The 24872-nt window shown below is 37.6% G+C and overlaps 1 protein-coding gene across 1 annotated transcript in view; it reads left to right on the top strand.

Moving 5' to 3' along the window:
* The window catches only part of DENND5A (DENN domain containing 5A), an 81594-nt gene that overhangs the window by 9051 nt on the left and 47671 nt on the right, over positions 1–24872 (top strand). The window contains exons 2-4 of the mRNA XM_087821722.1: positions 18772–18843; positions 19619–19728; positions 21322–21979. Of these exons, the coding sequence (XP_087677848.1) occupies positions 18772–18843; positions 19619–19728; positions 21322–21979 (840 nt within the window). The remainder of the gene's footprint in view (positions 1–18771; positions 18844–19618; positions 19729–21321; positions 21980–24872) is intronic.

Here is a 24872-nt window from a genome sequence, read left to right as displayed (position 1 = left end):
ATAACATGACCTAGGTCATATAGCAAGAATTGGAATCCTGTTTTCTCTGTCTCAGAGTCCTCTACCACATAGCTTTCTGTTATTGAAAGACCAGCTTAGTGATGGAACACTTGTTTGCATAGATGTATGAGATATAGTTGATGGCCTTGAGGAGCTCATAGTCTTCTGAGGAGTCAGGCATATAAACCAGTAATTGCAGAAAGAGATCAGTTTATTAAGAGAGGAGCAGATAATGGTTCAGAAGAGGGAAAGAGTTCTCTTCTCTAGCTTTGTAGTTTATGTCTTGGAGAATTCACTATAAAGTGCTTAGCTCTGGGTGTGACACTGAACAAAAACAATACTCTGATTATTTATTGATTAATTCAATGCTCATTTAATGTGTGTAAAAATACCTATGGGCCTACACATAAATTATAGAATCTGAGGGTTGGAAAAAACATGATTGAAGGTCAACCATGTAAGGAATGGTATTTTTCTCTAAAAATAAAAGTGAGTTATAAAGTATATTTCTTATAGGGAACTCAGACATTATAGAAAGGTACAGAAATAAGTCATTCATAATTCTATCCAGAATTAAACTATTAGTATTTGATGTCTTTATGAAGTGCCTTCCAGTTTACAAACATTTTTTTTGTAGTATACCTTAAACAAATCCTAAGTATATAGCTTGACATGTATGTAACCATCACCCAGATTAATCCTTTTCAGTTTTTACTATATGTGGGTTTATATATGTATACTTTTACATATTGTGATAAAGTAAAATGCAAAAATTGTGTTTTGACTTTTTTTCACTTAATGTTCCATCAGGACTATTTCTCAGTATCATGAAGTATTCTCCTGAAATTTTAATGATCCTAGTTAAGAGTTAATTAACTACAAAGAGTAGAAACTCACACAAGCTGAAGCAAAAAGATTTAAAATCATAACAGTATATATTTATAAATAACATCTTAAAAGAATATCCCACATCAATACAAAGATTTTTATGGTGACTATATAGGGTATTTCAGATATCCTTGTACATACATTTTTACACTTGTAGGAGTCATTTCAGAGGATTAATTGCTGAAACTAGACTTTGTTGAGTTTAAGGAAAAATGAATATTTTAAGTTTTAATAGATATTGCCAAATTGCCTTCCTCAAAAGGTTAGACTCTCGCCAACAGTGTTTAAGACTCTACCAATTTTTTTCTACATTATAATAAAATGTTACTGCTTTTCTAAAATATTTCTAGTCTGCTAGGAAGAAAATTTCTGTTTTAATGTGAATTTAATTATTTGTGAGGCTGAGCATTTTTTCATATATTTCTTACACATTTTTATGTTTTTCCTGTGAATTACCTGTTCAGGTTCTTTGTTCATTCATATATGTATTGTGGTTTTAAAAATCTTTTTCTTATTGATTTGTAGAAACTATTAGGTATATTTTGATTATCAGGAAATACTTCAAAAATACTTGCAGTGAAAAAATGTATATTAATATATCTTTATAAAATTGGGATCATGAGAGAAATATAATTTTGTTTCCTGCCTTTAAAATTTTTTTTATATACTTTATTTGAGCCAAACTGATAACATTTGTTGGGAAGCAGGATCACTAATGCTCCCTTTATCCTACCTTTTTTTGTTGTTGTTAATCCTTACCCAAGGATATTTTTTCCATTGATTTTCTTTTTAGAGAGAGTGGAAGGGAGGGTGGGAAGGGAGGAGAAAGAGAGAGAGAGAAATATGGAAGTGAGAGAGGCACATTGGTTGGTTTCCTTCCACACGTGCCCCGACTGGGCCGGGGATTGAAACTGCAACCGAAATATGTGCCCTTGACCAAGAATCAAACCCAAGACCCTTTGGTGCACAGGCTGACACTCTAACCACTGACCCATACCGACCAGGGCTATCCTGCCTTTTAAATTTACTATTACTTGTTGATCGTTTTCTCATTATTAAATTTGTCTTGAATATTTTCTCATGCCATTAATTTTCTTCATAAACATGATTTTAATTGTAATTTAATTTCAAAGTATGGGTGAACTGTACAATTTTAAATGATTATTTGGCATTTGGGTGGTTTATATTTTTATAAATAATTTTGCAGTGTACATGTGTTATACAAATCTTTGAGTGTTGCTTTAGTATAAATGTCAATAAGATAATTATTAAGTCAAATTAGATGAACCTTTAAACACTTCCATATGTAATGAGAATTTTCTTCTTGGAAGTGCTATACCAATTTTTGTTCACACTCCTACCTTGCCATCATTTAATCATTTGTGTGTGAGTGTGTGTGTGTGCGTGTGTGTGTGTATTTGGGGGTGGTGGTAAATTACACATAACATAAAATTTGCCATTTTAACCATTTAAAAATGTACAAGTCAATGGCAGTTAGTACATTTCATAGTGTTGTGCAGTCATTACCATTATGTAGTTCCATAACATTTTCATCACCTGAAAAGAAAACCCTGCTCCCATGAAACAGTCACTCTTTATTTCCGCCTCCCCCAAGCTCCTGGCAACCACTAATACACTTTCTATCTATTTGGATTTACCTATTCTGGATATTACATATAAATGGAATCATACAGTATGTGACCTTTTGTGTCTGGTTTCTTTCACTTAGAACAATGTTTTCAAAGTTCACTATGTTGTAGCATAAATACTTCATTCCTTTTTATAGCTGAATATTTCATTATATGGCTAGACCACGTTTTGTTTATGTATCCATCTGTTGATGAACATTTGGATTGTTTCCACTTTTTGGCTATTGTGAATAGTGACATTCATTCAGGTGTAAGGTTTTGTTTGAATACCTTTTTGAGTATATACCCGGGAGTGGAATTGCTTTGTCATATGGTAACTGTTTAAGAACCTCTTTTGAAGAACTGCCGAACTGGTGCACCATTTTATATTCCCACTCCCAGCACATGAGGGCTCCACTTCATCCACGCCCTCACTAGTGCTTGTTTTTTATTTTTTGATGTCATCGTTTTAACTGTATTTCTCTGACTACTAAGCTGGATTTTCTTTTAAAAAAGAGCAATTTACAAATTCCTTGTATTTGTATTGTGAATTGTCTACGTGTGTTCTTTTTAATTTCTCTTCTTGCTCACTTTTTTGGAGGGGGAGTAGGAAGGATTGAAGTTGGGTGTTTTTGAAGGGCAATTGTGGATCTCTTTTGCTTAGGAAAGCTGGTGAGTTTGCTACAGAAGTAGGGTGGGAAAAGAAATGTGGTTTGAGGTATATTAGTTTTTTATGGCTGCTGCAACAAATTACAACAAACTGGGCGGCTTAAAACAATATTAATTTATTTTCTCTCTGTTCTGGTGGCTTGAAGTCCAAAATCAAGATGTCAGCAGGCTGCACTCCTCAGAGGCTCTTGGAGAGAATAATTCCTTGCCTTTTCCTGTTTTTGGTGGCTGTAAGCATTTCTTGGCTTTTGGCCTTATCACTCACATCACCTTCTCCTTGGTGTGTATCTTCTCTGTGTGTCTGTCTTATAAGGATACTTGCCATTGGATTTATGCCCCCCACCCTAGCTAATCCAAGATGATCTTATCTCAAGATCTTTGATTACATCTGTGAATTCTTTTCAAGTAAGATGACATATACAGGTTCTGGGGATTGGACATGCCTATTTTGGGGCCACCATTCAACCCACTATAGAGTGTCTAAAGCATAGGTCTTGGATTTCTTCAAGTGTGAGCAAGAAGCAGAGAGGAGTAAAAAGGGAGAGCCCAGGAAGAATGGTTAAGGAGAAAAGGGACTTTTATCTCCAGTGCTCTGTACTGTTACTATAGTTGATATTGAGATACCATGGGATTTTAGGATAAAAATGACTTAGCTCTAGTTTTATTTGACAGAAGCCATGTAACACAGACAAAAAACAAACTTCTGCTATGGTAGAACATTCTTATCTATAATAAAAGTATTTCTTTAGCAGTGTAGTAATATTAGAACCAGTCAGATACATTGTCATTGTTATCAGTAATCATCATTGTCATTTCTAGGCCTTGTTGTTTACGCTGTATTTTAAAATATGCAACCTAGGTCTCAGAAGAGAAGCAAGAGTTGGTTAGAATTTCTAAACCTCTTTACAGAGGAAGAAAGTGTAGCTTGGGAGGGTTCTGAGTGACTTGTCTGAGTTCTCATAGCTGGTTAGTGTCAGAGCTGACACTTGAATTTGGGTCCCTTAACTCTTGTGTGATTGTTTTTTCCATGATACAGTATATAAACTGCAAACTGTTAGAGAAGTAAAGATTTGTGAAATAGATATATAAATTTAAATTAATTATTTTCCCCTTGAAGCTGAGATTCCCTGCTGGGATTAGTAAAGCAGTTGGCTTAGCCTAAAGGTTATATCTGTTCCCTGGATTTGAAACCCTACTCTCTATTTGCTATTTGTGTGACCTTGGGTAATTTATTTCTGTGTTTTAATTTCTTCCTCTTTGAAGTGGAAATAGAACCAATCTTGTAGGGTTGTGGTAGGATTAAATAAATTAATACATTAAATGGCTTGGAACAGTGCCTGGCACATGGTGAGTGTCCATTAAATGTTTGCTGTTTCTAACATTTCTTTTTTTCTTTGTATCACTTAACTTCCAATAAATTTTGACATTGAAATAGTACTTCATACATGATCACGTTTGTTCCGGTTAGCAACACATGAGAGAAGTTCTGTTATTCCCATTTTATAGATAAGGAAACTGAGGCCCAGCACAGTTAACTTAACTAAAATTTTACAGCAATTATGTGGAAAGATTGGGATTCAAATTCAGATCTGTCAGAATCTAGAGTTTACTCTTTTTTAAAAAAATTAAATTTTATTAACTAAATATATATACTGTAAAGTATGCATATCAAAGTATACACTGTGATGTATTTTCATAAACTGAGCACACCCATGTTGCCAGCGCCCCAGAGTCCTTCCCTGTACCCCGTCCAGTTACTGTTTGCCCTCTCACCCACCAAAAGTAGCCACTGTTCTGACTTCTGATGGCATAGATCAGTTTGCCTGTCTTTGTACTTTATATAAATGTAATCATACATTGCATGCTCTTTTATGTCTGGATTCTTTCGCACAACATATGTCTGTGTCATACTGCTATATATAGTTTTAGATCGCCCCTTCTCACTGCTGTATAGTTTTCCATACCACAATTTACCTCTCAATTCTACTGTTGAAAGTTTCTAGATTTTTAGTATTACAATTGTTACATGTTACAGACTTTCCTGTATGTGCCTTTTTTGTGTGAACACGCCCTTTTGTCTACTGAGCATGTACTTGGGAGTGGAATTGCTGGGTCGTAGGTATGCATTCAGCTTTAGTAGGTACTGCCGTACTGTCTTCCACAGTAGTTGTGTCAATTTACATTCTCATGTGCAGTGCATGAGAGTGTAGGTTGTTGCCTCTCCTCACCAACACTTGGATATTCCTTCCTTTTTATTTTAACCATTCTGGTTGTTGTGGAGTGGTATTGCGTTACTTAGATTTTTATTTTTGGATGACTAATGAAGTTGAGTACCTCAAACGTTTATCAGACATTTGCATATCCTCTTTTTAGAAGTATCGAAGTCTTTTGCCATTTTTCTTTTGGTTGGTCTTTTTTTGTGTTTATGGATTAATGGAATTCTTCATATGTAATATAGCTGTGTCTGTCAGTTATACGTATTGAAAATATATTCTTATAACCTGTTGTGTGTTTCCTTTTCATTTTCTATGGTGACTTACTTTTGAGGAACAAAAATTTTTCACTGTAATATTTTCCAATTTTTCAGTTTTCTCTCTATGTTTAGTATATTTTGTTTTCTGTTTAAAACATCTTTGTTATTGCAGGGTCATAGAGGTGTTCTGTGTTTCCTCCTAAAGGCTTTATTGTTTCACCTTTCACTTTTAGATCTGCAATCCTAGAGCTAACTCTTAAATACTGTGCTATAACACTACTTTGTACTGCCTGAAAAAAGCTCTTCCACCTTCTTTTGTGTGTGAGAGCCATTTTCAGCATTCTACAAAGTGAAAGAGAAACATTTCCATTGCTCTCAACAGCTGGGCCTGAAGTACAACAAGGCTTTTGATGTGACCAGTACAGTGCTTTTAATGCACATTTAGTAAAACAAATGCTAGTCTTTGTGCTTTGATTTAGTATCAGTTGGTAAAATTTTAGTGGTTAGGAAACTGTAAAAAAAAATTATTACTGTAAAATGTCTTAAGGTTAAAGAAAACTTTGTTCTGTTATTGAGGGTAACCTGACAGGAGGCTCTCGATTCTTGAATCTCCTGTGTACTCTGGGAAAGAAGAGGCTACTAGATGGTCCCCTATTATAAGCTGTGGTTTGAAATTTGGATTTAGGGACATGTCAGTGTTCTGGGTACAGCCATATTTACTGCTCTGGGCTCTGCTTTGGTATGCATTCTGTGAAGCAGATAGATGTTTTCACTTCCATGCAGTAGAGGCTTCCTTTTTGGGAAACATTTGGGATTTCCAGGGCATTTCTGTGTCTTGTTTTCATGATTGTAGATTTAGAGATGACTCTTGCATGTATTGCTGTTTTTTGGGGGAGAAAAAAATCTATTTGTTGACTACCTTTTGTGCAGTTATGTCCCATGTGCTTTACATATTGTTAACTCGCTCAGCCCTCTCTGTAGGCCTTTGAAATAGGTATTATGATCCCCATGTTACAGATGAGAAAACTGAGATTTAAAGAAGAGAGACCTTGAGCAGGTTACTTAAAATTCAGCATGACATGGCACTGGTATTTGAATCTAGGTTTGCCTGTGTTTAACGTTCTCTTTCTTCCATTATTGTGTATATACCACAGGATATACTGTAATACCTTCCTGGTTTCATCTGGATGAGAGGCCCCTTCAGATAGTGAGGCCTGTCTCACCTGAAAGAGATACAAGTTTACTTAGATGTGTTCATGAATTCCAGGAGAGGTTAGTTTCAAAAGATAAATTTTTATATCTCCGTAGCACTTAGCATAGAGCTGTGTACATAATAGGAACTCAATTGAGTATGGAATAATGTAGTAATGTAGCAAATGGCTGAGTGTGGGGTAGACAAGGTCTCAATCCCATGGTGGCTGAGTGGAGAAAACATCACTCTGACTGCATATATTTATAGCTTGGATTTGTTGAGAGGGTGTATGATGTGAGGTTTTGGGTGAATTGCTTTAAGTGTCTTGCTCATTTAATAAACATTTGTAGGTTGATATAGTGATGAATTGTGGGGATATTTTCACCTTTAGGGAGAATTTAAATTTTTGGCTTGGCACATTTTCTTCTCTTTCTCTATGGTAGCAAGAATTCATTTTCAGAATTTTTTAGCCTCATTTTGTAATAGATTGTCTAATTTGGTTTTTGCTGCTGTGGTAAGAACTGTTATAATTGACATCTTTGCTTTCTCTAACAGTTTTATGGGTTTGTTTTGAAGAACCTAAAAAGAAAAAACAGAAGAAACTTTCATTTTGATAAATATTTCTTCAAGAAGGGTATTTTATGCTGGGTGATGCTGTAAATATGGAATCCCAACTATCTCCAAGACTGAAATGGCCCTAGAAGCTTTCCCCCCAAAATTGTCATGAAACTTGTCTATAAATTGGAAAGGATAGAACTGAATTGGTTAAGAGGAGACTCAAATATGAGATCATTAAGCATTTACAGGAGCATTTAATTCCTCTGAATGAATTCATGTCTCCTGACCCAGACAAATTACAGCCCAGAGTTCTGAAAGAATTTTGGGATGAGATCATTTGCTCTTTGTCAATAACCTTTAAGGACTCATGGAATTACCACAAAAAGACCTATTTTCAAAACTGAAAAAGTAAGAGCTTTACGTATTTCTAGTCAATCTAGAATAGTTTAAGTATATGGTATGAGGATTTAGAACAGGAAACTGTAATTATGAAGAGTCAACATGGGCCCACTAAAAATATGTTAGGTCAGACTAACCACATTTTCTTTATTCAGGGAGTTGACTGGTAGAAGAGGGGCATACTGGCAGCTACCAGTTTTGGATTCAGGAATGTTTTGATGGGAATAATTAAGATAAACTTGGGGATAAGAGAGAAATTTGAATTGTTTGATGAAGCAGGTGCTGCAAAAGTAGAAGCATAGAAAGGAGATGTGATTTAACAGCAATACTAAAATGTAAGTCTTTTATAGTTGGTTGTAAGTTTGATTTTCGGCAAAAGTGTGATTTAGTTGGCAAACAGTTGAGATTTTAGCTTGCATTAATAGATATTGTCAAAAAAGAGTGGATAGCCCTAGCTGGTTTGGCTCAGTGGTTAGAGTATCTGTCTGAGGACTGAAGGGTCACGGGTTCGATTCTGGTCAGGGGCACGTGACCAGATGCAGGCTCAATCCTCAGCCCCTTTGAGGCATGTGGGGAAGGCAACCAATCGATGTCTCTCTCTCACCTCAATGTTTCTCTCTCTGTCTCTTCCCCTCCCTTCCACCCTCTAAAAATCAATGAAAAAAATATCCTCAGGTGAGGATTGGAAAAAAAAAAAAGGGAGTGGATATTCCTGTTTTTTAAATGATGCTAGTTTAGACCACACCTAGATAGAGTACTGATTTCAGTTCCCGAGACAGGGTGGTGAGGAAACTGAAAACCCTGTCATACCAACCTCCGTCAAAGGAGCAGATTTATTTTATGACTAGTAAATCACTCTGACAATAGCTCCCATAGAAGAGTCCCAGAAGAACTTAGAAGAGAAATGGCAACATTGTTGGAATACCGTAGACTTTGATAGCTCTCATTTGAATAATTGTAGATTGGCCAATAGGCACAGAAGTGTATGAAGTTCATTCTAGGGAGGGAATAGCATCTGCAAAAGAATGAAGGCATGAAAAAGCATGCCATATTTGAGGAAATACAAGTGAGTTAGCACAGATAATGTATAAAGAGGGAGAGAGGGGTGGTGGTGGAGGTGAGACCAAGGAAGTTGGCAGGTGCCTTATATGAATGTGGAGAAACTGGAGCCCATGAAGATAAAAATGATTTGTATAAATCTTGATTGTAGTAGGCCCACAATTCTGGGCTTTCTTGCTTATTTTTAAGAGCTCTTTCTCCTTCCCTTTCTTCAGGTATATGCTTTTTTTTATCTGCGTATTTTTATTTGATAAATTTGACATTAAAAATTTTTTTTTAAAGTATATCTTTATTGATTCCAGAGAGAGGAAGGGAGAGGGAGAGAGAGATAGAAACATCAATGATGAGAGAGTCGTTGATCAGCTACCTCCTGAATACCCACTGCTGGGGATCCAGCCCGAAACCTAGGCATGTGGCCTGACCGGGAATCGAACCTCCATCTCCTGGATCCTAGGTCGATGCTCAACTGCTGAGCTATGTCTGGCCGGCCAGTGTTTTTTTTTAATCCTTACCTGAGGATATTTTTTCCATTGCTTTTCAGAGGGAGTGGAAGGGGGAGAGAGAGAAACATTGAAGTGAGATATACACATCAATTGGTTGCCTCCTGCATGCGCCATGACTGGGGCTAGGGATCAAGCCTGCAACTGAGGTACATGCGCTTGGCTGAAATCAAACCTGGGACCCTTCAATCCATGGGCTAGTACTCTAACCACTGAGCCAAACTGGCTAGGGCTGACATGTTAAATTTTGTAAATTTAATGTGTACAGCATGTTACTTTGATACATTTATATATTACAGTATGATTGCTCTTGAAGCAATATTTATCACATTATATCTTTATAGTACACTATTATTATCTATGTTCATTATACTGTGCATTAGATCTCTATAACTTATTTACTACTTGGTAGAAGTTTGTACCCTTAAACACCATCAAACACCATCAATCTTATCCCCTTGCCCCCACCTGGTAACTATTTTATTTTATTTTTTTTTAGGTTTGACTTTTTTAGGTTCCACATATAAGTGATAGCTTTATAGTATTTGTCTTTCTGTGTTGGACTTACCACGCTGAGCATAATGTGCTCATGGTCCATCCATGTTGTTGCAAATGGCAGGATATCCTCCTTTCTCAGGGCTGAATAATATTTCATTGTGTGTTCATACCACGTCTTTTTTATCCATTCATCTATTGATGGCTATTTGGATTATTTTCATGTCTTGGCTATTGTGAATAATGTTGCAGTAAACGTGGGTATGCATATATTCCTTGGAATCCTGCTTTCCTTTCCTTTGGGTATATTCCCAGAAGTGGAATTGCTGGATTGTATGGTAGATCTATTCTTAGTTTTTTGAGGAACCTTCATATTTTTTCAATAGTGGTTGGACTAATTTACATTCCCACCAACAGTGTATTAGGATTCCCTTTTCACTGCATCCTTGCCAGCACTTAGATGTTAGCTTGACAGATGTGTGCCCTGCAGGGTATTCAGATGGGCTGAAAGGGAGGCAGTATCTATGCCTGATATTTTGCTACCAAAGTTCTGTCCTAGGTGTGGTTTGGAGCAGTCCTATCTGGATAGGTTCTCAAACCTCAGTCTCTTGTTAAAACAGTACATTTTAGAATTAGTAGGTACATGAGTTTGACTAGGTTGGTGCCTGAAAGATGTGAAGCAGGAGGCAAATTATCAATAAAAGTAATGGCTGTATATACAAATCTAAAGCTATCTCACAAAGTATGTTGAGAAAGAAAGTGAACAAATCTGCTGCAAGGAGAAAACTAGGAGTAACAAATGATTTCTGTTCTTCCATTGAAAAGCCTGGTGAGCAGCTTTCCTGGGTTGGTTAGTGCCTTAAAAGAGGCCTTGTAGCTTGTCCAAGATAGGGGGCAGCTCACTGTCTGCATTCTGGCTATTTGTGAATGTCTCACTCCTGAGCATCACAGTCAGCTGGTGATGTGGGGCCAAGGTACAGGCTGTTTCTTCAAGGAGCAGTAACTTCTTCACTTGATGCTGCAGGAGCTATAAATTTACTTCAATTTCATATGTAGAAGTGAGAGAGAGTCATGAGTAGAGTGTATAGTGTTAGATGGTTTTCTGTAGCTATCAAAACTCTGCTAGCCTTACTATGTTTTTAAAAGATGTCTCTATTTAATAATGAAGTAGTTACCCAAAAGTAATGGCGAGATTCTCATTTAGTTAGAAATTGGCCTTCCCTTCTCTTACTACATGTGCTCCATCAGTCAGATGACAAGAGATAATCTCCGATTTGTATAGGGGCTCAGAAATTATCTGGAGCCTGGCCGGGTGTGGCTCAGAGGTTGAACATCGACCTAGGATCCAGGAGATCGTGTTTCAATTCCCGGTCAGGGCACATGCCCGGGTTGCGATTCCTGGTCAGGGTACATGCCTGGGTTGCAGGCTCGATCCCCAGTCAGGGGCATGCAGGAGGCAGCCAATCAGTGACTCTCTCATCATTGATGTTCCTCTCTCTCTCTCCTTCTCCCTTCCTCTCTCTGAAATCAATAAAGATATATTTAAAAAAAAATTACCTGGAAGACAGAGAATTGAAATGCTGGGGCAGCAAGTGAGTTGAACACGAAACACGGTTCTTCAACATGCATCAGAAATAGAGTGTGAGTTGGTAGTACTGCTATTCTGATGGGTAGTCTGTTTCAGGAATGTTTTTGTTAACAGAAAAGATACAATGACATCTTTTAATGCAGAAAGTAAACTGATTATGGCACTGAATTGGTGACTGGTGTCACCAGCAGGAACAGTTCTAGGATATCCCAGAATGTGAATATGCAAAGGATAGCTTAATAACCTGGCTGTATCCATTCCCAAGGAAAAGAATTTCATCACTCTTGCTGTAGGTAATGTGAATTAGACTATAGAATTGTTGATGTGGTGAGGCGAGGCAGTTCATGTGACACTTTTGTCTTGGGCCTAGAGAGAGGGATAGCTCAGCTGCCTTCAAAGAGTTCTGTTTATATTATAGCTTTGAATGCTTGAAATGTATTGTCTGCAGCCTCTGCTTTAAAACATTGACAGATTGTTAAAAATATTAAAATCTGTAAATTTATATCTGAAAAGGAAAAACACAGCTATTTCCTTTCTAGGTAGGGAAAAACCCAGTTCTTCTATATTGTGTTTCTCTCCTGTGTGTCTCCTTTACTACTTACAAAGAACACTTCACACACACACAAAAGAATACTTCTGACACTTCTGGTCACCAACAGGCAATTCTCTGAGCAGTAGCTGGGTGTACAAGAGTTTAACTCAGTACTGACACTATCAACTTGGAGATAGCATCAGTTCCCACAGGTTAAGGACTCAGTCTCACAAGACTACCTCATGCCCCTTACTTCAAATAGCAGTTGCAAACACCAGGTTATCACCTGAGCTCTGACCAGCTGAATTTCTGAAGACTCCCTCCTTGGGTTTGATTAATTTGTTAGAGTGGCTCACATAACTCAGGGAAACACTTATGTTTACCAGTTTATTAAAGGATTTGATAAAGGATATAGATGAACAGCCAAATGAAGAGATACATAGAGCGAGGTCTGGGAGGGTGCCGAGTACAGGAGCTTCTGTTGTGTAATTGGAGTATGTTACCCTTTCATTGTGGATGTGTTTGCCTGCCTGGAAGCTCTCTGAGCTTCATACTATTGGGATTTTATGGAGGCTTCATGTAGGCATGATCAATTAATTCCATTTCTATTCCCTTTTTCCTTTTTGGAGGATGAGGGTTGGGGATGAAAATTCTAAGCTTCTAATCATGGATTGGTCTTTCTGGTGACTAGCCCCCATCCAAGAGCCATCTAGGAGTGTACTCAAGAGTCACCTCAGTTGAACAAAAGATGCTCCTAGTGCTTTTATTGCTTAGGAATTTATAAGGGTTTCAGAAGCCTTGTGTCAGGGATGAGGTCAAAGACTAATATTCGAACAAGAGGTGCTCTTAGTGTTTTTATCACTTAGGATATCACAAGGGCTTCAGGAGGTCTGTGCCAGGAACTGGGGGCAGATTTTATACACACACACACACATATATGTTCAATTATTTTACAGTAACTTTTACCAAATTTGGGCAAATTTTGTTTTTGTCATTATTTCTGAAAATGCTGTTTTCTATCTCATTTGCTCTCTTTTCCTTCTGGGGCTCCAATTATATGTATGTTATACTTGTTAATTGACAGATCTTTCAGGTTCTCTCCCCCCCATTTTTTTTCTCTAATCTTTTTTTCTTTCTTTCAGATTGGATGATTTTTGTTGATTTATTTGTAAGTTCACTAACTCTTCTGCATCTTTAATCTGCTGTTAAGCCCATCTACTGAATTACAGTCTATTTCTTGAGATCTGTTTTTTCATTTATTATGATCTAGCTGTTTTGAAATCCTTGTGTGCTGATTCCAATATTTGGATCAACTCAGGGTTGACTATTTTACTGTTTCTTTCTTTCTTTTTTTTTAATGTATCTTTATTGATTTCAGAGAGAGGAAAGGAAAGGGAGAGAGTCAGATAGAAACATCAGTGATGAGAGAGTCATTGATTGGCTGCCTCCTGCATGCCCCCAACTAGGGATCGAGCCCACAACCTGGGCATGTGCCCTGACTGGGAATTGAACTCTGATCACCTGGATCCTAGGTCGACGCTCAACTGCTGAGCCACGCCCGGCGGGCTACTGTTTCTTTATATGCTGAACAATTTTGGATTGTGTTCTTGATATTGAGCATGCTATGTTGTAGAGACTCTAGATTCTGTTACTTTCCAACAAAGAGCATTGAATTTTACTTGTTTTGTTAAGCCCTGTTCCCCTATAGTAAGCAGCAGCTTAAATCTCAGTTCAGTTCTTTTAGCCCTAACTTGGTTGATTGGGGTCTGCTCCATGCATGCATGGTTCCAAGGTCATCCAGAGACTTGGACAGAGTTTATACATGGTTTGGGGCACCTGCATTCTGGCTTTCTGTGGGATTTCCCTCCCTCACTTGTTAGCTACAGTGGTTGCCTTATAGTCCTCGAGTTCTTCAAGCTAGTAAGACTGTGGACTTTTGTCCAAATTTTAGCCACTTCTCATGGTATAGACTGAGACCTGCCTAGCCAAAAGCCATAAAAAAGGGAAACCGGTGTTGTTACTTTCTACAAGTGTTGACTCTCCTTCCCACTTCAGAGTCTGCATGCTTTTTTATTCTTCAGTACTTTGGATAGCATTTTAAAAATAGCTTTTTTTTTTAAAAAAAAAGGTTTTTATTGATTTTTTTAGAGAGAGTGGAAGGGGAATGGAGAGACAGAGTCACTGATGAGAGAGAAACATCAATGGGCTGCCTCCTGCACGCCCCCTACTGGGGATTGAGCCTGCAACCTGCACATGTGCCCTGATCAGGAGTCAAACCTGTGATCTCTTGATGCATGGGATGACACTCAAGCAACTGTGGCTACACTGGCTGGGCTCAGGTAGTTGCTTTTTTAATATTTTGTCCAGAGTTCATAGTTATGTGCAAGAGAGTTGGTTTCAGGAGCTATATTGCCATAACTGGAAGCAAAACCTTCATCGTACTAGGTAAAAATTATTCTGTTGATAAGGTATTTTTTAGAGGTAGTTTCACAGGTATTTATATTATCCTCCCCATCTCCTCCTAGGGGCCAGATACTGTAATACCTGAGGCTGTTTTTTTTTTTTAAACTTCAAATTTTATGTAAAGCTCCTTAAGTGTATCTCAACTCTGATTACTGGTAGGTTTAGAACTTATAATACCCCTTTTATTTGGCATATCTAGTCCAAGATGTAGTAGGTGTAACAGATGTAAACCATAAACAGTTTTGTAGGAAATGATGGTTGCTTTTATTTTGCTTGAATCTAAGATAACACTGTGCTCTGGAAAAACTTTGTGTAGTTTAACATAAACTAGATTGAGATTTGAACAATTCAGGTCTTTCTCAGGTAGCTGTTTGGGACATGCCTTTTCATCTGCTCTACCATTTCGAAACTATCATTGTTTCTCATAGATATAATACACTTACTATAAAGGTGCAACTTTGAGATGTTTTCTGATGACCTTTTATATTCAGACAGAAGTTTTGAAGATAGGATCACCCCGCCCCCCCTTTTTAAAAAAATTTGCTCATGTGTGTATATGTTTGAAGGGAGAGAATTTTGTATCCAGTCAACCTAGGATTCTCATGATAGGAAAGGAGAAAATAATGTTGTCCTAATTTGGGTCAGCATCAACCTAGGAAGCGGTTATTTAGTAGACTCTGAAAACCTTCCCATTTAGGTTAATCTGTAAGTGATCAAAATGTTTCTTGCCCAAATTAGAAGAAACACTTGGAGCTGTGGTTTCTAATCTTTGTGGGTCATGGGACTCTTTGAGACTCTGATGAAAATCGTGTTCTTTCCCCAGAAAAATGCATATATCTCTATATATAATTTTATAAATCATTTCAGAGACTTCAGGGATTCCTTTGAAGCTTCTCAGCATAAGCATCCCTCATTTAGGGTTGTTCAAATCAAACTAGTACCAACAGGCTAATAGCAATACAAATGTCATTTTGTTTCTGGCTTTGTCAAAGCAGAACAAGTAAACAACGAACCTGTTACAAGTCTTTGTAAGACATGCAAGCTTTAAAAAAAAAATCTGCTATGATTTAGCTGAACTATACTTTCCTGGTGGCAGATTAACAAAGATAGACTGAGAACTAGTTGACTAATTTTTAAGTAGCTGTTAGAAATGGGCCTTAGTTCTGATTGCCAGACCCACCAACATTTGTATACTCTGTATGTGTTGGGCAAATAATTAGTTGTTGTTTCTAAGACAATAGGATAGTTGTGGTTGTGATGTCATATTCCTAATACTGTTTAACTTTTCAAAGGCCTAAATAATTGAGGGTTAGCCTGCGACATGCACACAGGTTTTAGGAAGTAGGGCTGATCTAGGTGTTCTGAAGCATTAAGTCTGTAGTGCTTATTCTCAAAACTCAGCTCTCAGTAAAATGATGAAAAATTCAATTGTTTTTTAATAAAGAAAGATCTTAGGTTTGTGAGTCTCTTTCCTTTATTACTTTTCTGACACTTTTTATGGGGTAGCTGTAATAAACATGATTTGTTCTCAGAGCCCTCATAACTCTTCTTTGTACACCTCCTGTCCCCTCGTAGTGAAAATGCTGTGCTCCTGCTACTGGCCCAGTCTAATACACAGAAGGACTTTTGTCTAAGATTGGCACTCTCTGTGGTGCCTTTACTCAGAACTTGACTCTTTATCTTTAAGAAGACTTCTTTACTCAGCTTGTTTGGAAGAAGAGCAGGAGGTGGAGAGAGATGGTGATGAGGACAGAGGATCTAAAGGCCACTTCTCCCTGTAATTTATAGCTTTCCCTTCCTCTTTGTCTATACTCTGCATCAGCTCATTATGTTCACCTCTGGGTTCATCTCACTGGTTTTAAAAAATTCTCCCCTTAAATAATCCCATTTGTCCTTTCAGTGCTCGTTATGTCTTAGTGGGTACCTTACCTCATAGCAACCTTAGGAAAATATCTTTTTCTAAAGGCTTTCTTATGGGACAGTGGTAACTGCCCAGATTCCTATATATAGCATGCCCTCAAATAATGTCATTTCATTCAATGTCATTTTATTATAACATTGATAAGGAAAAAAAATTAATTTCAGCCTGGGGCTACTGTCTGTGTGGAGTTGGCACGTTCTCCCCATGTCTGCATGGGTTTTCTCTGGGTACTATGGTTTCCTCCCACATTTCAAAGGTGTTCACATCAGGTGGAATTGGCTTGTCTACATTGTCTCAGTCTGAGTGAGTGTGGGGGTATGTGAGTGCTCCCGGAGATGGTATGGCATCCTGTCCAGGGTTGGGTCTTGCCTTGTGCTGTCAGATGGCCACCTGCAACCCTGAACTGGAATAAGCGGGTTGGAAAAGAATGATCTTACTTGTTTTTATTCATCTTTCTTAAATGTGTATATATAGCTCACATTTATTTCAATGTTTAATACTAGAAGTGTTTTGGGTCTTTATTTAGAAGTTTGATGGTATTTTTGTGGCCAGAAATAAGCAATAGGAGCTTAATTCTAGTTTATATCAATTATCCTATTGTACAGTTGGTTTTGTTATACATCTTTTTGTTTAAAATTGTAGTTTCCAAGAACCTATTGATGACGTTAAGTGAGGACTTACCGTGTGTTCAAATATTCTGTGGTTTTTACTGGGGATTTTCTAGTCTAGTAAGGAAGAAATGAGCCAACTGACAATTAAAATTGAAGAAGCTCAGCAGGAAGAAATCCTTCTCTTCTCTCAGAACTGAATACAGTTTAAAAATACATTCTGAGAATCTCAGACTGTAGACAGGATCATTATGTCGTCTGCTTGCTGTTTAATTACTTTGTACTGTAAGCGCAGACTTGCCATGGGTGGGCTCTCTGCAGGTGTCACTGAAAGCCCTGAGACAAGCTCTACATAGCTCTAGGGCTTTATTGCTACTGCTGGTACCAGCTGCCTGCTGATTTTGCCAGTCTTCTTCAGTAAAGATTACTAAATGTATTTTGAAAGATGAAATTTGTTGGAAAAGAGTTTCAGAAAAATCAACAGAAAGAAAGTTGAAAAGTTGTCAGAAGTTAAAAATTATGAATAAGTGGGCTTCTGATGATGATGGGTGAAACCTGAGAGAATAGAAGTGAAGGTTTTAGTTTTAAAAGCAATAACTTTCTGCCTGGAATTATTAGTTTCTGCAACAGGTATCTTAAAATTGTTACAAAATATTCTTTAAAAAATGCTTTGTTTTGTTTTTAAAAACTGATTTGAGAGAGAAGAAGGGAGAGAGAGAAAGAGGGAGAGAGAGAGGAACATTGATGTAAGAGAGAAACACTGATAAGTTGCCTCCTGCAGGCACCCAGACTGGGCATTGAACCTGCAACCTGGATATGTGCCCTGACTAGGAGTTGAACCAGCAACCTTTTGGTGCAGGGGATAATGCTCAGCCAACTGAATCACACCGGCCAGGGCCAAAATATTCTTTTCCAGACATTTTTTCAATGCCTCTGGGATGATTTAGAATGAAGGACTATGAGACTTTAGGCCACCCCAATTTTGTATTGGTGAAGAATGCATCCTTCTTACTAATTACCAGCCCCTTTGGGTTTCAAACCAACTTATAAAAACTATAGTTGGAACATAATTTATTATGTCAACTAGAGCGTGTCAACTGGATCCTGTATAAGTTTGTCTGACTGGTTAGACCAAATAGATTGAAGATCTGGAGCCTCCATGATAATAACCTCACTGTGAAATAGTTATTTGTGTATGTTCTTTTTTCTATATATTTGAAAGTAAGGTCCTTGAGGATAGTTGCTTCATCTGGTTTATCTTTAGCCCCCATAGTACCTCAGGCCCTTGTATAGCATAATCACTCAATAAGGAGGTATAGAATTCAATTGAATTGTCTTTGATCATGTTTCCTACACATTTTTCTATGATTCCTACTAAATTTATTTGTTGGAAATATTTAGGCACATTTAATTTGCTCCCCACCCTGTAACCCCTTAGGAAAAGCAGTGTTGGGGCAGCATACTTTTGGGTAAAGCACTGGTAACTTTACAGTAGTTTGATTTGAGCTCTTCAGCCGCTATACTATATTGTAATGTTTTTCAAATTGAATTGTAACCAATTAGCAGGTCTGCAGTTAGCGTACTTGGTTTTAATGATATAGAGTAGAAATTTTGAGAGGGTGTGACATAGTAAGGGTAAGTATTGTTTTGTGAAATTTTTGTTTTAGGTAAATTTAGATATACATCATGTGTGTGTATTGCTTCATAATGAAAAATTTAATTCATTCTGGAGTCATGGTCAAAAAGTTTGAATCACACTACTTTATTGTAATACTCTGTTATTTCATTTGTCATATAGCATTATGCCAGTACATACAGGCTTCTAAAGCCAGGGACGGTGCCAGACCTTTCATTTCCAGTACAACTGAAGGTAAAAACAAAACAAAATTGAGAATACCCAAAGCTTTCTGGTGCCTCTTACATATGTCTCTCTGGTGGCATTTTGTACCCTTTGACCTTCTAACTTTCTCATACCTTTTTGACTAGTAGATGTTTCACATTTGTATTCCTCTAGGTGGTGGGTTCTTTGGTTCTTCCTCTTTTCACTGCAATGCTTTTGTTTCAATATGCTCTAATGTTTTTAGGAGGAGGAAGGGGGAAACAAAGGAGAATTTCAGAAATTTCAAATGATTTTGAATTGACAAAATAGCTTGTTAGGTTTACCCTGAGATCTGCTTTCTTACTGTTCTTGAATCTTTTAGTCCCTTTGTAATTTTTGAGAGATTATAGAAATGCATATTTCATTCTGAATTGAAAATAATTTATGCTTCAGTGCTGTTATTAGTTGAATTTAAGCAAACTAAATATGGCATTCAGAAAAAAAAGAGATGGATATAATCCTTTATCATTCCTTGTGCTTTCTCCCCTCTCTCCGAAGAAAATTAACCATTGGATTTGTAGTAATCATTTTCAATTTAATGAAAAGAAATGATAGCTAGTGGTATCCAAGATTAACCATGCTAAACTTTCAGCTTCTTTACTTACCTAATGACTTGAATACCTTCCTGTTCTTAGATGGTTGGCATTTCTGTACCTTGCTTTGCCTTCATTTCTGTCCATTGCTGGACTCTCAAGCTCAGACATTCATAACCCTGTGATTTCAAGGGACTTTGTGGAGATGATTTACTTCTTTCTTTTTCTTTTAGGAGAAAATTTTGAACAGACACCATTGAGACGAACATTCAAGTCTAAGGTCCTTGCACGATATCCTGAGAACGTAGAATGGAATCCCTTTGACCAGGATGCAGTGGGAATGGTTAGTATTTGTTAGCTACAAATATGAGAATTTACAGAGTAAGTTTTGAAAAAGATTGTATGCATATTATTTATGATTCTGCATTTTGATCAATATATAAAATATTCAGAATATGTATATCAAAATACTAAAAGTCACAGTATGTTTCTATCGTTCAGACAAATACATAATAATGGGTCAGTGAACGTATTTTGTGGTATGAGCTATTGGTTACTTAGCATTGAGATTACATGAAGAGTGAGGTTTAAAGCAATTTTCTCTCAATCTCTGTTTATATGTCTGAGTGATGTGACAGAAATGACTTTTTGTTTTATCATGATTTCAGATAGGACATGTAGAAAAATACTACGATGAATAAGCTAAACTTTATTGAGTCACCTTTTGTTAGGCACTGTGATATGCACTTTACAGGAATTAACTCATTTAATCCTCGCAATACCCCTTATGTAGATAATATTAAATAAATACACAGACACATCATCTTTTACAGATGAGGAAACTAAGATACAAAGAGGCTTAAGTAATGTGTTCAAGGTCACATGGCTAGAAGCTGTTGACCTGGAGTTTGAACACCATAGTCCAGTTCCAGACCTCTGTTCTTAACCTCATACTTGGACTACCTCTATTAATTTTTAATAGCTTTTTATAGTTCCTAGAGGTTAATTTTGTTCGATGCATGCAATAACTCTGTGAAATAGAAAGAGTATGCTATATTACCTTTATTTCACAAATGAGGTAACTGAGTCTCAGAGAGCCTTGAGTTTTTTGATGCCTAGTCCAGTGCTTATTTCATTTTAACGTTATATTCTAAAAATACCTAGGCTTTGGAAAGCCATGTTCAAGGCTAATGGATATAACATAATGTAGGTCCCTGTATTTGTTAACCCAGGCTGCAGGTAGTTTGTTTATATAGTCAGGTTTATGTAAAATGAAAACGGGGACTGATTGATTCAGGTCAATTTGATTTGCTTTCCAAGTTTCTTTATATAATCCATCTGACTTAAAGTGAAAAAAGTACATCTTTATCTTGATTATGTCTTCTCCTTGCTTTGTATGAAATGAGCACCCTTTTTTCTATGAACAGAGAAGGTTTTATTGATGACAAAATTCTGTGAACTGATAGTCTAAAACTTTATTTTTAGATACAAAGTTGAACCTATCTGGTTTTTAGAGATATTTCTAGCATCATCTCAATACATGCTGTTACGCTGCTTTCTTTTACCTCCTTTTCTTTGTGCATTTTCTTCTGCACCTGTAATGCCCTTCTTTCCCTTGTCTGCCCGATGAATTCTAACAGAACCTCGTCTATGAAGCCTTTTCTGATGTTCTTAGGTTGAATTGTCTGTTCTTTGTTCCCCTAGCATTTTGTATGTTCTTCTGAGTAGCCCTTATAACTGCATTATCATTTTATTTACTTTTGTGTCTTACTTAGAATGGCAGATCTTTAGAGCAGATATTTTGCTGTGTTAATCTTGATATCCCAAATACCCAGGACAGTAGGTGCTCTATAAGTAAATAAATAGTGGTGGGTGTTCTGAAAAGAGAGTCAGCAGTGAGTATTCTCACCACTTATTTCCTTGTTGTCTTTTGCAGCTGTGCATGCCCAAAGGGCTGGCATTCAAGACCCAGGCTGATCCCAGAGAGCCCCAGTTCCATGCATTTATAATCACAAGGGAGGATGGCTCTCGGACATTTGGGTTTGCCCTCACATTTTATGAAGAGGTGACTAGCAAGCAGATCTGCAGTGCAATGCAGACTCTCTACCACATGCATAATGCTGAATATGATGTAATACATGCTCACCCTGCTGATGGCCGAGACCACAGTGACATGGAGGATGGCGAAGGCACTCCTGGGACCAAGCTGCAGCGCTTCAACTCCTACGACATCAGCCGGGACACACTCTATGTCTCTAAGTGCATCTGCCTCATTACGCCCATGTCCTTCATGAAAGCATGTCGGAGTGTTCTGGAACAACTTCACCAGGCAGTCACTTCACCTCAGCCCCCTCCACTGCCCCTTGAGAGCTACATATACAATGTACTCTACGAGGTACCACTCCCACCTCCTGGCCGGTCCTTGAAGTTTTCTGGGGTCTATGGGCCAATAATCTGCCAGAGACCAAGTACCAATGAGCTTCCCCTATTTGACTTTCCTGTCAAAGAAGTCTTTGAACTGCTTGGGGTGGAGAATGTGTTTCAACTTTTTACTTGTGCTCTTCTGGAGTTTCAGATCCTGCTCTACTCACAGCGTAAGTCAGTGGTTACTAGAGCTCTTTCTGCAGAGGGCCTCCCTTTCCATATCTGATACAGTGGGCCTGACTATAAAGATCAAGGGCTGTTACAATTTGAACAAAACTGAGATCTTTTGCAGGTATGTGGTGGATGGCAAACCAATGGACCATGAGAGGGATACCATTTCTTACTGGCTATCATCATGGCCTTCTGTTAGGCACTCAGAAGGGAAGTTCCAATTTTTAATAGAGTAGTCAGGCCTGAGTGACCCATGTTAATGTCTGTAGAAGTATTTAGGCAAAGGGCACAGGAAGTATAACGGTTCTGAGACAAGAATGTCTTTGTTTTGTTCAAGAACAGTAAGGAAACCGGTGGATGGAATGGAGTGAGAGAGCAGGAGTGTAGTAGTAGAGGGGGTGTTAGAGACTTAACAGGAAGCCAGATTGTATAAAGTCTTGTAGGCCATTGTAAAGACTTTGTTATTCTGAGATGCATAGTCATTGGAAGTTTTAAGTTTTTTGACTTTTTATTTTGAAACAATATCCAGCTTATTAAAGAGTTGCAAGAAGTATTCACTAAGAGCTCTTTGAAGAACAGTTTACCAATTGTGAGCATGGGCCACATTTGTTTTATCATTCTTTCTCTGTATGTGTGTGAACTTGAACGAACCATTGAGAGTCATTGTAGACATCATGTCCCTTGACTCCTAAATGCTTCAGTTTTTATTTCATAAGAATAAGGACATTTCCTTACAGAACCATAGTATTATTACCAAATTTAGGAAATTTCACATTGATACAATACTATTATATTCAAGTTTCACTATTGTCCAGTAATGTCTGTTATGATAATTTTTTTATTCCTGATCTACAGTCTAGTTCATACTGTGCATTGCTTTTAATTGTTAGTTCTTTATGTCTTCCAAGACATTGACGTTTTTGAAGACTATAGGCAAGATATTTTGTAGAATGTTCCTCAATTTGGGTTTGTCTGATGTTTTCACATGCTTAGATTCAAGTTATAAATTTTTGGTTGGAATGTCACAGAAATGATGTTGTGATTCTCTCTGTGCATTATATGAGGAGACACATATAACTCTTAACTACTGTATTAAGAGGCTGTCCCCAAAGAGGGTATGGAGGAAAGCAAAGAGTCCAGTTTAGGAGGTCATTGTAATAATCCAGGTAACAGGCGATGTTGGCTGCAACAGTGAAGGTAGCAGAGGTAGCAGTGAAATAGTATGAAATAGTTGGATTCTGGATGTAGTTTGAAGGTGAAGTAATAGAGACTACATTGAATTGAAGGTCACATACCTCATCTAAAGTGGTCAGCCATGCCCGGCCGGCGTGGCTCAGTGGTTAAACATCGACCTATGATCCAGGAGATTGAGATTCCATTCCTGGTCAGGGCACATGCCTGGGTTTCGGGCTTGATCCCCAGTAGGGGGCCTGCAGGAGGCAGCCAATCAGGGACTCATCATTGATGTTTCTCTCTCTCTCCCTGAAATCAATAAAGACATATTTAAAAAAATTAAGTGGACAGCCACTAATTAGTTCCAGTTAATTTCTTGTGGGAATGCCAGACTAATGTTGCTAGATCTTCCAATTTTTCATGAGGACCCAGATTTTTTACATTAAATCTCTGATTTTTAAACATTGGCAGCAACATTCTTGTTAAACACTGCAGGCAATGAAAAGCATCTGTTGGCTGCATGTGGTTCCTGAGGCATCACCTTGCAACTTATGGTTTAAAATATGAAGTTTCATACACCTATCTCTGGGTGAAATATAGATTTGCACAAGTCATGTTGCTTTCTTAGTTATGGTTTTTTTACTGGAGCTTGGCAAAAATACTTTGAAACAGAGACTTAGTTGAATAGTGAAGACTGGTTTAGAACAGAACAGAGAGGAGGAAACCAAATCAGACAGGGTGTTAGAAAGAGCAGTGGCATTTAGGTAACTAATGCTGTGGGGACGCTTAGAGGTGGGAAAACAAGGATTAAAAGCAGGAAAATGACAGGTAACCTTTTTCCATCAGAGCTCCTTATATTTCCCAGAATATACATTATCGTATTCATAATTTTAAGAGGTTTGAAGGCAATGGAGAAGGTTTGTATGTAGAATCAAGTTGAACTCAGGACGCAAAGGCATGCTTATCACAGTCAAGAAAAAGCTTTTTAAAAAACTTCTTGGGTATTGTTGAGCTTGGCTGAGGCTAAAATGGAGTGGCCTTTTATTGGATGTAGGTTACACTCTCTGTTACTATTAGAGTATTGGAAACAATTTAGGTTGGTTTTCTTGAAATATTTTTATTTGTGATTCAAATGCTTTATGTGGATGAAAATTTCTCTGGTCCTCCAAAAAATGCCATCACTGCTCATAGTTGGTGTTGTCCACTGCATGTCCTGCCTTCTGAATAGAAAGAGGTGTTAGAGAGAAGGAATGCAGGTGAAATGGTAAGACTCTCAAAGCCTATCCCTTTGGATGACTGAACTGGCAGTTGTAAGAGTGTTATTTTAAATTTGTGTAGATCAGTTCTTTACTACGGAATGATATTTGTTCTTTAGTCCACATTGAGAGAGAGCTTTAAAATTTTTTTTTTGTCCTCACCTGAGGATATGCTTATTGGTTTTAGAGAGAGAGAAAGGGAGAGAGAGAGAGAGAGAAACATTGACATGAGAGAAGAAACATTGATCGGTTGCCTCCAAGCACTCGCCCGGACTGGAGCTTGAACCCGCAACCTAGGTATGTGCCCAGATTGGGAATTGAACCCACTGCCTTTTGGTGTATGGGATGACACTCCAACTAACTGAGCCACCTGGCCAGGGTGAGATAGATTTTTTAATAGTTTATTTTTTAGTGGTTGTTTTAAAATTATATATAGAGCAGATGTTTTTTATGATGTGACTTA

The sequence above is a fragment of the Miniopterus natalensis genome, chromosome 11 (assembly GCF_054644295.1).
Source record: "Miniopterus natalensis isolate mMinNat1 chromosome 11, mMinNat1.hap1, whole genome shotgun sequence".
NCBI lineage: Eukaryota > Metazoa > Chordata > Mammalia > Chiroptera > Miniopteridae > Miniopterus > Miniopterus natalensis.
The sequence above is the reverse complement of the archived record's forward strand: the minus strand, read 5'-3'. Positions and strand labels throughout refer to the sequence as shown.